Source organism: Papaver somniferum, chromosome 5 (genome assembly GCF_003573695.1).
Source record: "Papaver somniferum cultivar HN1 chromosome 5, ASM357369v1, whole genome shotgun sequence".
Lineage (NCBI taxonomy): Eukaryota > Viridiplantae > Streptophyta > Magnoliopsida > Ranunculales > Papaveraceae > Papaver > Papaver somniferum.
The window spans coordinates 93,260,676-93,274,768 of NC_039362.1; the positions used below are offsets into that span (position 1 = coordinate 93,260,676).

The 14,093-nt window shown below is 36.6% G+C and overlaps 3 protein-coding genes across 3 annotated transcripts; 1 reads left to right on the plus strand and 2 right to left on the minus strand.

The window, feature by feature from the left end:
* Window positions 1-114: 114 nt before the first annotated feature.
* Window positions 115-2,743, plus strand: LOC113282242 (mediator of RNA polymerase II transcription subunit 10b-like). Its single transcript, XM_026531219.1, has 5 exons — window positions 115-401; window positions 497-577; window positions 675-777; window positions 979-1,068; window positions 2,413-2,743. Exons 1-5 carry the CDS (start codon window positions 196-198, stop codon window positions 2,482-2,484), a joined length of 552 nt encoding a protein of 183 aa, XP_026387004.1. The 5' UTR covers window positions 115-195; the 3' UTR covers window positions 2,485-2,743.
* Window positions 2,744-2,795: 52 nt separating this feature from the next.
* LOC113282241 (endonuclease 2-like) lies at window positions 2,796-4,777 on the minus strand. Its single transcript, XM_026531218.1, has 8 exons — window positions 4,208-4,777; window positions 3,955-4,068; window positions 3,813-3,868; window positions 3,616-3,699; window positions 3,427-3,519; window positions 3,271-3,338; window positions 3,108-3,181; window positions 2,796-3,026 (listed from the first exon to the last, which is right to left on the minus strand). The coding sequence occupies exons 1-8, from the start codon at window positions 4,305-4,307 to the stop codon at window positions 2,932-2,934; spliced, it is 684 nt and encodes a 227-aa protein (XP_026387003.1). The 5' UTR covers window positions 4,308-4,777; the 3' UTR covers window positions 2,796-2,931.
* A 211-nt stretch (window positions 4,778-4,988) lies between these two features.
* Window positions 4,989-6,896, minus strand: LOC113282243 (60S ribosomal protein L32-1-like). Its single transcript, XM_026531221.1, has 4 exons — window positions 6,773-6,896; window positions 6,126-6,223; window positions 5,477-5,658; window positions 4,989-5,349 (listed from the first exon to the last, which is right to left on the minus strand). Exons 2-4 carry the CDS (start codon window positions 6,213-6,215, stop codon window positions 5,220-5,222), a joined length of 402 nt encoding a protein of 133 aa, XP_026387006.1. The 5' UTR covers window positions 6,216-6,223; window positions 6,773-6,896; the 3' UTR covers window positions 4,989-5,219.
* Window positions 6,897-14,093: the final 7,197 nt, after the last annotated feature.

Consider the following 14,093-nt stretch of genomic DNA (forward strand, 5'->3'; position numbering starts at 1 on the left):
TTTTGTACTGTCGGTTCCATAAAACTAACAAGTAGAGTAGTTGGGTTGAAATAGTAAAATAAAAACATTCACCATCCCCAAATTGAAATAGTTTAAAACTGAGTCTTACTTTATTTTATTGCTCTCCAAAACCTAGAGGGAGCTCTGATCAAATCAACCCTTCTGTATTCCTCTCCAGAGCGATTCCCGCAGAGTATGGATTTGTCACAGATATCTTCAGGAAGTACAGGTATTGGTCATGGGAATGGTGGAGTAGTCTCTAACAATGAACAAGATGAAGCAAAGCAGAATCTGAATCAAGTTATAAACTCAATCCAGAAAGTCCTCGGCCTTCTTCACCAGCTTTACCTCACTGTTTCATCTTTCAACATGGCCTCTCAACTCCCTCTTCTTGAACGCATGTAAATCCAATTTCTTCTTGTTGTTGTTGTCTTCCTTTTTTTATTTCTGTCCGTGACTGTGTGATGATTTTATTGGTTTTTATGGGTTTTTGCAGAAACGCTGTTGTATCTGAGCTTGATAGTTTGCAAAGGTTGTCAGATAATTGTAAAATTCAAGTTCCAGTGGAGGTCCTTAAGTGAGTTTCTTTTATGCTCTTTGTTGGGAAATTTTGAAATTTATTGATTCTTATTTTATTTATTTTTCAAACTGGTGTGGTTTGTGGTTGTGTTTAGTCTAATTGATGATGGGAAGAATCCGGATGAATTTACACGGGATGTGCTGAATAGCTGTATAGCCAGGAACCAGATTACAAAAGGCAAAACCGATGCATTCAAGGTATTCTTTTGTTGCATTTCCGCAGGTTGTGTTAGGAGAATTTTTCCATACATCCTTGTTTGAGAAACCTTGTTAAGAAATATGAAAGAAGGTGTAGCAGAAGAAGGATGATAAATTAAGTATTCATGATTTTGAGTTTTAGGACATTTTTTTTGATGCGATTGTAATTTAATTCTTTACTTTCTTTATGGACGGACATAGGGTCTGCGGCGACATATTTTGGAGGAACTGGAAGAAGCATTTCCTGATGAAGTGGAAGCTTACAGGGAGATACGCGCGACTTCTGCTGCCGTAAGTTAATTGTAACCACCATGTTTTTCTTTTCATACTGTGTGCAGCTCTTACCTACCGAAGTTCTGTCAGTTGTCACAAGCTTTCGATTTGGAAGTCAGCTATGGGGTCTTTGTAGACCTTGGTAAAACTTTTGCATAGAGTCTGAACTATCTCAAATCAGGAAAAAAAATTGCGCTAGCAATGCTAGAGCATTTTTGAACTAGCAGGCTAATAGACGTCGGATCCTGTAGATGTGATGTCATCTAACCCATGAGTTAACCATAGCTAGTTTCTTTTAAGTTTTGTCATAACTAATTTCTTGAAAGCAAAAATCAGCATCCTCTTATCTACATCAGATCAATAAATGGTCGGATATATGAAGATATAATCATTCGAATTAGGTTCAAAGAAGCTGACAAGTTAAGTTAAACTAAGATCCCTTATATATGAATTGTGAAGAGTTAAATGAAACAGTATGTTAATTATGACAAAATCAGTATTATAACGATTAACCATGATCGTATCACATATAATGATCAACTATCGTGAAATTGTAAGTTAACTATGATCGTTGTTAGGATGATACTTAACAGTATGTTATCACATTTTGTATCACATATAGTTATTAATAATGATTAATAACTATCATGAAACAGTATCTTCCATGATACTTAGTTGACGACGAAACTGTCCCAAATCGAAAGATTTTCTGCGGCTTTGCCTTCTTCATCTGATGGTAATTTTATTTATAGTCTTTCTCTTCCTAATTACATGATAGTAATTCCCGAACCTTCTCATAGCAAGAAGAATGATCAGTGCATTACCAACTCTTCCTTTGATCAGAAACCAATCTTTCAAAACAGAGGTCTTTCCATTGGCCCGTAAGATGCAAGGATTTTAGGTTCATGGGTTATCTTGATAGATTACTTTTTACATTGATTTCATTTAGGTATCGATAAATGATTATCATCATATATACCTATAGAGATTTGTTCTTTGAAGTATGTAGAGCAGCCATGAATCAACAAAATCCAATTAAAATTAGAACTTTAAAAGAAAAAAAAACTTCATATCGTTAAATAACCATGGTTAATCCATGGGTTGGATGACATCAAATCTATCGGATCCGACGTCTATTAGCCTGCTAGTTCAACAATGCTCTAGACTGCTAGGGCAAAAACTTTTCCCTCAAATCATCTATGGCATCTTCCCTCAAATCATCTATGCCATCTTATCTGAAGTTATCTAACCTAATTCTATGTTTTATGGTGCTTTGTTGTCGTTCAGTTTATGGTGCTTTGGGCGCTCATTTGTATATTGTACTCTGCTAATATTATGTCTTACTCTAAATGTTTCTTACAGGAGTCGAAGCGACTTGCACAGGCACAAAGTATTCTACCAAATGGAGATGTGAAAGTTAAGAGTGAGCAGTAGAAAGAAAGAAAGAAGAACGAGAATCTACCCTGCAGTTAGTATTAGTAATAACTCGAGTCACTCATTTACTTTTTTCCTTCATTGTCCATGGCACTTATATAGATATCATTTGAACAGTGAATGATGAATCTTCTTTCCGTGTATGTTGTATCCTTCCTCGTTTTTGTGTTAATTAGAATACATTGTTAGTTCATTCCACTTGTACAAAAGTAGCTTTCTATAGATAACAGATATGAACGAAGAATTTATTTTTGTAGCATATAGATAATTTTTTAACAAAACCATGGTTTACTTGAAGTTGCACTATCGCCATTAAGAACATCTACCTAGATCAAGGTCATTAACTCGCTTAAGACAAATACCTCCTTGCTTTATGTATTAATATAGATAGTGTATTATCTTATTCGTCACACGGAGCAATAATAATTGGTTTACATTATTTGATATTCATGAAAAAATACGGTTGAGTGTGGCTGCCAAACGGACTCCACCTTGAGCTAGGCGCTTGTTGACCACAGGATACCGGGATAGGAAATAGTCATCTGAGAGAACAAATGTGACATTAGTTTTCAGCAATTCAGAGAAATTAGTATGCAAAAGAGATAGTGTGATGGTTTAACTACCTTCTAGTACTGAATCCTCACTGACATCTTTGCATGCCCATTCACATGCAGCTTTGATACTTTCAGATGCATATCTGTGCAGAAGATAGAAAAATTGAATTAGGAACAGAATATATAACAGTAATCCCTTTATCTAAGTACAAGTTATGCAAGAGAAACCTACATGTCTGGGCAAGTAGTCTTATTGAGGCTGCATTTCTCCCATTTTGGTACTTGGTCTTCCCATGGACCCTGTCATTGAAAAAACATATGTTATCTTTTAGTCATAAAAGGTGCTTCCTAATTTTGAAAAGTTCGTCTTTGATGTGAAAAGTGTCACCGTAATATTTCTCTGGATAGCAGTGATCAGGTCATCTACACTTGCATCATAAAACCTTTCTTCGGATGTCTCAATGATGCTATTATCCCATACCTGTTACATTCATAATTACTAGTTGTCTAACTAATAAAAGCTTAATTTAGGTACATCAGACGGAAAGAAAAAATGATAAAAAAAAACGGTAGTTACATGGTGAAGAACTGTTTTTCTCCTGTACCAATGAACATCAATAGTATTTGCACCCCTGTCTGAAGTAAAACCCACATGTAATGGCTGCACATAAATCGACCAATTGTTATTGAAGAAAACTTGGTAGATCGAAGAAGGGTGAGAGTAGAACTTGATTTCACACAAGGGTAAATAATTTCCAGTAATCATAGTTGTACCTGGTGGATATCACCGATGAAATGAGAAAGGAACAAAAGAGCTTCTGTTAGATTATCTGACATTTGAAATTCCCTTAGAAATTATGAAGCAACCATGAAAAAAACTTAAGATTCAACAGTAATCTTTCTAATCTTTATTTACACTGATTGGCTTGAGAAAATATTGAGGTTCTGTAGCTGAGAAGTTGATCAGTGTAATTGTTTATTGCCCCTGCAACACACCTTCCTTTTTCTCCGTCTTCATCCTTGCAGTCCCCTGCAATTTCAGAATGATGGACGAAATGATTTAGGAAGTTTCTGGCATGCATAATAGTGGTCCACAGGTTGCCACAATTTCCATTGTATTGGTGAGAGTTATACTGCTGGCTAATAAGAGAATTCTGAATTGAACTTACTGTTGTATTGATAGGTGCAGAGAGAATCAGGTGTATCAATGTAATGAAGTGGGGATGACCAGTGATATCTGAATTTAACCCTATCTGCCCATGAACACATACTTCCCAAATCATTATCCGCAGACTTGGGAAGTAATTGTTTGACAGCATCTGCTGCAGCTTCATTCAACAGTGGCTATACCCAAAATACAGAGAAATCATTACACTCAGGTGAAAAACGAAACAAATTAAGAAACTTAAGAGAGAAAAGTTGTGCAAGGAAAGTTTTGCAAACTGCATAGTGACCATAAATCACCGGAAACATATAACATATCAGTGACACAAGAACTATTTTCTGAGCACTTGCTATGTCCATTTATTAGATAGACGAGAGAAAGAGAAAGAGAGAGAGATTTATAGTTGGAGAAATAATTTGAAGTATGTATCATACTCTGTCATAAATGCTGTTGTTTTGGATTCTATTGGATTGGACTGCAATAATCATAAATGTGAAATGAAGCTGATATAGAAAGAAAATATTGGAAGATTTTCATATATTTAATATAAAGAATATTCTTTAAGCGTTTTCAGACTATGCAAGACATGTTTTCTGTCTTTTGATCTGGTAAGGAAAGTAACTTAACCTTGTCTACTTTAAAGGCTTCCTGCTCTTCTTTCTGGCATAAGAGAAACGGAAGTTCTTCTCATCGGCGTCTGTTGCAGGATCACCTTATTTTTGTTTTGGTACACTTGGTACGACCAGTAGTTTGCTCAGCATGGATATAATCATAAACACAAAGCATGGAATAACAAATTGCCAATTAACTGACAAGATAAGCCAATTTTTGATAGAGTAGATATCATTAAGTCTTCCAAATCCAGATATCACAAAATAAAGTATACCAAAGTTTTAAGAACTAAAATACTAAAGCAACAATACTATTCTTAAACTGAACAAAACTGGAATTCAGCTATTCTTAAACAAGGCACTGAGAAGTAAACCAAGGTCACTATTAAACAGCTTTGATCACATTTACTCGTCTTCCTGGCTGCGCAACCTAGCTGTCTTGTTGGTAACACAGACATCCAACTGTGCTGCACGCTCAACAATATCCTTCCTCTTTCTTGTAGAAATGTTGTGTGCAATCTCGGCACAGTAAGTCCTGCACAAAAGCAGACAAATAAGATTCAATACAAATAGCATACAGAAGAACAAGAGCCAAAAGCACAGAGAGAGGAAAGTGAAAATGCTTCTTTACATGGACAGAGACGAAAGAGAAAGCCGTTTACCTGTTGTGCATCATCAACAATTCAAGCTCCTTGACATTGTGCACAGTAAATTTCTTGAAACCATTGGGTAGGTAGTGACGGGTCTTCTTGTCTGAACCGTAACCAATGTTGGGCATCAAAGTAACACCCTTGAACTTTCGCCTCACACGAGAATCAATACCCTTAGGACGTCTCCAGCTTTCCTGACAAAGTTACAAAAAACAATCAACAGGGCAACATCTGACAATTGACAGATAAAGAAAAACATGCTACTTCCACAAATTGGCCAGTTGCTTAAAAAAAACTCTATTTTTCATCAGTTAGCAGCACTGATGGCTACATTCTAGTGCAGTTTCTAGTGCAGTTCGTCCTGCCATTCTTAAAAAAAATGTGCATAACTACATTCTTTATCATTATAAGTTCACAGGACAAACTGCATATAAATTCTAGTGCAGTTTATCCTGCCATTTTAATTGGTGATGGATGCATGAGTCTTCCATTCCCATTTAAATCTTATAAAAGATGTGAAGTACTCCATAAAGAGTGTGAGCTTGTGTAATTACAAAACTAAAAGACATGTTGTAGCAAAACAGATGGCTTAAATCTCCATAATTACATAGCTAACAAATACAATAATGAAAGCTGTTGAAAAGAGGAGTTCAGAGAATACCCCGACACGATGGTATCTGTCACTGTGTGGCCTCTTGAAAGCCTTGACCCGCTTCTTGATAATCTTCTTGGTAAGCAAAGGAACTGCCATGGCTCCTCCTACAAATCAACATTCACATTTGAGTTAAATGCTTATACCAAACAGCAAACAGCAAAACTACAGAAATGTTTCAATTAAGAATCTGTCATCAACTAAATACTACATGTCTAGCTAGACACCATTCAACAGAGTAACCACCATGATATTACATTACATATACACAGACACAAGAGAGAAAACTCAACCCTCGAAGTTGAAAATAAAACTGATGAAACCCTAAAACACAATCGATTAGGGAAAACATAATCCTTCAATATATACATGATTTTACAGAGATTTTTAACCTAAAAACATTTTTACATATCTACAGAGATACTACTATCTTATCAGAAATCATTTGGATGAATCAATCTTGAATGAAACACATATTTAGAGCAAACCCAACAAGAAAATCGTCAAACAGGATTTAGGGTAACTACATATGAGCTGCTTTATAGTGAAATCAAGATCTAAAAAGAAAAAATCAGTAAAAAAAACAAACAAATCGAGAGATTATTGAATGTGATTAGTTGAAAGACGAAGAGATTCGGCAAGAACAAACGACTTACGAGTTAGATGTGTCTGCTTCCGCCGGTTCTGAGTGAAACTCTGTCTCTCTCTCTCTCTATCGCTTACCCTAAAACCTTTGAAGAAGAGAAGAAGATTAGGGTTTTCTATTGATTTTATATGCTTCGTGTGGGAGGGGTATTTGTATTCTCTGTTTCGCGTTGCAGGATATTTATGATGGTTCACTTTTTTCTTTTAGGTTTGACTCAAGTTGGGTTGAGACTCTCGGCTTTGCAGCATTCTCATTACCCGGCCCATCGTCATTCATATGCCCAAAGAAGTGGAAAAGGTTTGGGTAGTAAAAATATGTGAAAACTACAGGGAGACCCATTCTCCCAGAATTTTCTACTATGAAACCCACGCTCAGAAAAACACAGGCGCGCTCCCATTTTTGGGAAAAAAATTACTCCCAAACCCATATTTTCTAAAATTAGGTTTCAGTCTTGCAAATCGAAGAGTAATGGATGTCACTGAACTAAAATGGTGATGCTCGATGAAGTCAAATTGCAGTTTCAACTTAGTCGTGAGAATAAAGGTCGGGTTTGATTTGGAATCAGTGAAATTGAATCTGAGATGAAGAAACATGCAGAGTTGGTGATTGAAGCTGTCTCGAGAAGCTCAGGAAAATAGATGGAGATTTGGGTTTTATTTTGAGCTGTAGAAGAGGAATTGGGAGCTAGGGTTCCTGAATTGAATAATAGGTTCGTTGCTTCGGTGATGGATTAGAAGAAGAATTGGGAGCTAGGGTTTTATTTTGAGCAGCTACACTGGGTTATTGACGGATTTAGGAGTTGATGTTACTGTCGATTGAACTGAGTTGCTTTGGTGATGGATTAAAACGAATCGAGCATCTACACTGGGTTATTGATGGATTTATGAGTTGATGTTGTTGTCGATTGAACTGAGTTGATTTGGTGATGGATTAGAAACGAATCGAGCAGCTATACTGGGTTATTGATGGATTTAGGAGTTGATGTTGTTGTTGTTGTCGATTGAACTGAGTTGCTTCCGAGAAGAATTGGGTGATTGTTGTTGCCGTTGTGAAGATAGAGTTGCAATTCGAGATGGGTCTTGACTGAATTTTCTGGACATGGAAGAATGACTCGAGATTGAACTGTGGAAGATGGAGTTACTGAGGTAGTGGTAGTATTGAACTCATGGAGGAGATGCAGATGGATTTAACTGGGAGTTGGAATTCTCTTTCGAATGGAGAAGGAACTCCACCATCTAGAAGTGAGGACAGAGTCGATTGTGGTTATGACTGCATTTGTGTAACTGAAATAGGAATGGTTTGTATTTGTGTTTGTTGTTGGTATTTGTTGCTGCATTCAAGTAGGTGAAAGCTGGTAGTGGTGGATGGGAGTTACGGATGGAGGATAATGGTATGTGTGGGAATTATTGAAACATGAAAGAAGATGATGATGTGGTTATGTCTGCATAAAATGTTATGCAGTCGTGAAAATGGATGCATAACTTGTTATGCATCTACAAAATTTGTTGCATAACTTGTTATGCAGTCCAGAAAACGGCTGCATAACACGTTATGCAATAACTTTTTTGTTACTATTGAAATCAACAAAAACAAAGACTGCATAACTTGTCATGCACCTACAGTAATAACTGCATAACATGTTATGCAGTCATGAAAATGGATGCATAACCTGTTATGCGTCTGAAAATTTGGCTACATAATGCATTATGCATCGAGAAAATAGATGCATAACCTGATATGCATCCGTAAATATGGATGCATACTGCATTATGCATCAATTTTTTTTATGTACGCATTAAAATCAACCAAAACAATGGTTACATAACTTTTTTATAGATGCATAACTTTGTTATCCAAATGCATAATTTGTTATGCAGTCGAGAAAATGGTTGCATAATTCGTTATGCGTCTGCAAAATGTGTTATGCATCTTTTTTGGTGGCTGCATAATGGTTATGTATCAAGTTTTCGAAAATTTTGCCTAAAATGATGATCACCTCCGATTTTTTCGTGAAAAATAAAAATTTGATATTCTTGTTTGTACTCGTTGCGTAGCTCTCTTAAAAAGATTTCCAACGATATAAAATTTGTAAATTTCCAAGGCGCAAATTTTTAGATATGTTATGTCCAAGTTGCGTTGCCAATTATACCCCTGATGCATAACCCGTCATGCGGATGCATAATCCGTCATGCAGACATTTTTAATAATTTCATATAATTATGGGTGTCACAAAAAAAATTATGGGTGTCACGGTACCTAAAATTAATTGTGGGTCTGACAATGAGAATATTATTTTTTTTGGGTCTCCCCCTAATTTCCCCTAAAAATATTTGCTTTCTTGTGGAAAAATAACAGTGAAATAGATAACTTCTGCTTCCTCTCAAGCTTCTCCCTGAAGATGGTAATCCTATTGATACCAATGTTGTAAGTGTTCTTATTGAGTTTAATATTTGCAACCCTATGTTGAGAGGCATAATGACTGAGAATGCGGCAAAGGTAACTCAATGGATTCCTATCTAGTTTTATTTTCAAATTTGGAGAAGACTTTGGTGAGGTTATTGATCCTAGAGCTAAGAATCCTAAGTATAAGCAGGGTGAACAGATCTATATTTCTCTTAAAAAGACTAGAAGTAAAAAGAGATTGTAAAAGACGTCATTTCAAATACCACAGGATGGATTTCATGTTTCTACAATTTATATGGATTCAGATCAAAGGGCTGAGTCTTCCACAGTTAGAAGAGTCAAGCGGTCTAGAGAATCAGCTGCCAGTAGCTATGCTAGTGCTCCAATTTCTGCAAGACCAACACAAGAGCATTGTTCTCATGAAGCACAGTCGGAGGAAACTATGCACTCGGAGTACTATGCACCTGAACATCAAATGCATCCAAATATGTACCGACCAATTCCTCAGCAAGGAGAATGGGACAATTTCGTGGAACAGTATTATGGGAATCTTGCAGCAGAGCAGGAAGATCAGGTGTCTCCAATCCACTTTTATCTTGTTATTTCCTTTGGTAGTTTTTCCCTAACTTTCTGGCTTTTTGATTTTCTTTTTGCAAATTCTTCTTTAAGTTTTGTCAAAATGTGTATCTTAGCTCGGAATGTCCAAAGGTTGGGAAATAAGAAAACTATACTTCATTTACAAGATTGTATTCATCAATATAGCCCTGATATCATCTTTCTCTCTGAAACCAAACAGCAAGACAAAAATGCATTCTTTCTTCTCCAAAGCATGCGTTATCCTAACATTTGGTGTCATAACACTAAGATTAAGGCTGAAGGACTAGCAGTTCTCTGGAAGGATGGTTTCAAAATTGAATTCATGCGTTACACAGATATGGTCAATTTTATTCTTCATAATGGTCCAGAAAATCAACAATGGGTGTTAACTTGTATGTATAGTTATTGTTATCCAGCCGAGCGGAAAAAACAATGGCAAACTATAGCTGGCATGGGTAGACATATGGATTTGCCTTGGGTTATAATAGGAGATTTGAATGTCACGTTATCCTGCCATGATCGCAATTCATTTTCTACTTATACTTATTATACACCAGAAATTATTCAGGACACTATTCAGCAATGTGGCCTTATGGAAGTTCCTTTTCAGGGACATCCATTTACTTGGTCTAACAGACGTAAGACTATTCAATTAGTACAAACAAGACTTGATAGAGCACTTGCATCTAATATATGGTTTTCATTATTTCCTGATGCAATCATAAATCATCTCATTCCACTAGGCTCGGATCATGCACCCATTCTGTTATCAACTAGCCTCAGTCAATTAGAACTTTCAAACCATTTAGATTGTATGAGACGTGAACTAAACATGAGACGTTTAGAGACCTTATTAAGCATGAATGGGAGAAAGATCAATTTGGCTCATCATCAATGCAATTCATTAAGAAACTTCAACAACTTAGAAGAGGCATAAGTCAATGGAAGAAACGTCATTTTGGGAACATTGATGAACAAATTCAGGCAGTTCAGCAGAAGATTAAAGAAGTTCAGGATCATACAAGCTCCTCCAACATCGACATTACAGACTTGCAACAAGCTCTTCGGCATTGGTATAATGTCAAGGCATAAATCAATTACCAATAGTCAAGAGACAAATTACTGCGTGGTCAGGACAGAAATATGTTGCAGTGCCAACCCCTATTTCCTCTATTACACTTAGCTTATTTGTTGGTATTTGTTTTCCTTACGCAGTTAGCATTCAGTTTCCTAGTTTAACAGGTTTCTTTAGTTAGTTTGCTTGCTTATCAAGTTTATTCAGCTATATATAGCTCGACCCTAAGCTTGTAACTTATCAGTTATCAATTATAAGAAGTTTATTCAATTCGTTACCAAAGGCAGAGACTGCTAACCCCAGGACAAAGGGTTTTATCCTTGTTTTTCTTAGTTCTTCTCAGCTTATATCAAGTGTAAAGATTTAGAACCCTAACACCTGGATCAGAGCAGGTTTAGATCATACCTAAATTTTCACCCAATTTTTTTTCTACACTACAATGGGTCACGACTATACAGATAATATGAAATCCATGAACGATGGCATTACTGAGTTGTCTGAAAATCTTGATAACCTATTTACGGGGTTAGCTAAACAAAAACTTAAGGAAGACGAGAGGAACAAGACCAAAGCTGTTGATAAAAAACAACAACGGGAAGAAGAAAGAGTTGCTCGTCAACAGGAAGCAACAACAACCAACAAAGCTTTAGCAGATGCAATAACCGCTAGCATGAGTAAAGATCTCTCACAAGCTACAACATCTATCAACACTCAAGTAACCGCTTCGCTTCGTGCTGTTTTTGCTGAATATCTGCCTCAGCTGGCCAATACCAATGGTGGTGGAAATGATACTCCTCCACCTCCTCCTCCACCCCCACCTCCACCGGCTGCAAGACCAACTACCATCAATCTTAAATTTTCTACCTTTGATGGAGATGATCCTGATGGATGGATCTTTACTGTTGATAAGTATTTCAGTGTACACCAAGCTGATGATGCTCTTAAAATCACTATTGCTGCTTCTAGTCTGAAGGGTGATGCTAATGTGTGGTATCGTTGGAAGCAAACTAAAGTCACCATTGTGACATGGTTGGAGTTTTGTGATCATCTTCGTGCACGTTTTGCACCTGAAAAGTTTGTCGATGCTCGTCTGACTATTAGTACAATTAATCAAGTAGGTACAGTAAGGGAGCACATACCTGTTTTTGAGAGGTTATTGAATTTTGTTGATTTTCCATATGATTACTTGATCAGTTGTTTTATTCGTTCTCTCAAACCTCATACTGGTAGTATGGTCAAATTGCTTGCACCACAAACTTTGAATGAAGCCTTTACTAAGGAAATTCATCAAGAGGAAGCTTACGCAACAGTTAATAAGATTAATACATGCCAACCTTATCGTCCTCCTCCACTTTGAGGTGACGCATCCACCTCTACCACTCCAATCAAGAAGCTGACACTTCCTCCAGGTTATAAGAAGCTTACATGGGAAGAGATGAAAAGAAAAACGTGAGAAAGGTATTTGTTTCAATTGTGATGCTCCTTTTAAAACTGGTCATGTTTGCCCTAATAAGCCAAACTATTTGCTTTTGGAGATGCATCCTACTTCTGTTAACGATGTTGTTGAAGTTGAGGATATCACATATGACCAACAAATTCATGAGGATCCTCCTCCTCCAGAATCATCCCCAGCTATTTCTTTGAACTCACTTTTAGGTTCTACATTTCCTAATACAATGCGAATTACTGGACATGCAAAAGCTAAACCCCTCACAATTATTTTGGATTCAGGATCTACACATAACTTTTTGCATCCTAGCATAACTAAGTAATGTGGCTTTGTGGTTTCTTCTACTACTGATGCTTTACGTGTAACAGTGGGTAATGGTGGTCATCTTGAAACTAAGGTATTTGCACTATCCCTATCAACTTGCAAGGTACAATTTTTCATATTGATTTCCATCTGCTAGATATTAGTGGTTGTGATGCGGTTTTGGGAATCCAATGGCTGCGAACATTGGGAGATATTACTTGGGATTTCGGAAAATTGACAATGCAATTCAGCATTCAAGACACTGTCATAACATTAACTGGCAATCAATCATCATCTATAATGATTATGGACGTATCTCCCATGCAACGTTTATTATCTACTGAGAATTATGGATTTCTGTTAGAACTAGTTGCATTAAATACTTATGCTGCCAAACAATCATTGTCGCCTGAAATTCAACAGCTGCTATCAAATTTCAGTGATATTTTTTCTACTCCAACATCACTGCCTCCAGAACGTGTTCAAGATCATAAAATTTCTTTACTACCAGAAACTGGACCTGTGAATGTACGTCCATACAGGTATCCACACTTTCAGAAAGATGAAATTGAGAAAATAGTAGCTGAACTGCAACAAGATGGTTTCATAAGGCCTAGTTCTAGTCCTTTTTCTTCACCTATTCTTATGGTTCAAAAGAAAGACGGTCCGTGGCGCATGCGTAGACTACCGTGCTCTTAATAAGATAACCATCAAAGATCGTTATCCAATCCCAGTCGTAGAAGAATTATTGGATGAATTGTATGGTGCATAATTCTTTACCAAGCTGTACTTACGATCAGGTTATTATCAGATTCGCGTTCATGAAGCCGGTGTTCTAAAGACAGCTTTCCATACGCATGATGGCCATTATGAATTTTTGGTCATGCCCTTTGGATTGTCCAATGCACCAGCAACTTTTCAGATTTTAATGAATGAAATATTCAGGCCTTACTTACGCAAGTTTGTGTTGGTTTTCTTCGATGATATTCTGATATATAGTAAGGATTATGATACTAATATTCAACATCTAGAGATGGTGTTTTAAATCTTAAGACAACACAAAGTATTTGTTAAGGAATCCAAATGTACTTTTGCACAAAAGTATGTTGGTTACCTAGGCCATGTAATTTCGTCTGATAGTGTTTCCATCGAACCAGAGAAGATAGAATGCATTATTTCTTGGAAGATTCCTTCAACGGTCAAAGAACTTAGAGGTTTTCTAGGCTTGGCTGGCTATTATAGAAAATTTGTGAAGGATTTTGGGAAAATTAGTGCTCCTTTAACTCAACTTATTAAGAAGGATGCATTTAAATGGACAGAAAAAGCAACTGCTGCTTTCAAATCACTACAACATGCTTTAACTACTACGTTTGTTCTTATACTACCTGATTTTTCAAAAGAATTCCATCTAGAGTGTGATGCTTCTGGTGGTGGTATTGGTGTTGTATTAATGCAATCTGCACGACCTGTAGCTTTTTACAGTAAGCCCTTATCTGATAAGAA

Coding starts and splice junctions, on each gene's coding strand:
- LOC113282242 (XM_026531219.1), top strand. CDS start 196: ATGGATTTGTCACAGATATCTTCAGGAAGTACAGGTATTGGTCATGGG. Junction 778..978: donor GCAAAACCGATGCATTCAAG/GTATTCTTTTGT, acceptor GGACGGACATAG/GGTCTGCGGCGACATATTTT. Junction 1,069..2,412: donor TACGCGCGACTTCTGCTGCC/GTAAGTTAATTG, acceptor TGTTTCTTACAG/GAGTCGAAGCGACTTGCACA.
- LOC113282241 (XM_026531218.1), bottom strand. CDS start 4,307: ATGTGTTCATGGGCAGATAGGGTTAAATTCAGATATCACTGGTCATCC. Junction 3,520..3,615: donor GAAAAACAGTTCTTCACCAT/GTAACTACCGTT, acceptor TGAATGTAACAG/GTATGGGATAATAGCATCAT. Junction 3,182..3,270: donor AAGACTACTTGCCCAGACAT/GTAGGTTTCTCT, acceptor TCTTCTGCACAG/ATATGCATCTGAAAGTATCA.
- LOC113282243 (XM_026531221.1), bottom strand. CDS start 6,215: ATGGCAGTTCCTTTGCTTACCAAGAAGATTATCAAGAAGCGGGTCAAG. Junction 5,659..6,125: donor ACAGATACCATCGTGTCGGG/GTATTCTCTGAA, acceptor TAACTTTGTCAG/GAAAGCTGGAGACGTCCTAA. Junction 5,350..5,476: donor TTGTTGATGATGCACAACAG/GTAAACGGCTTT, acceptor GCTTTTGTGCAG/GACTTACTGTGCCGAGATTG.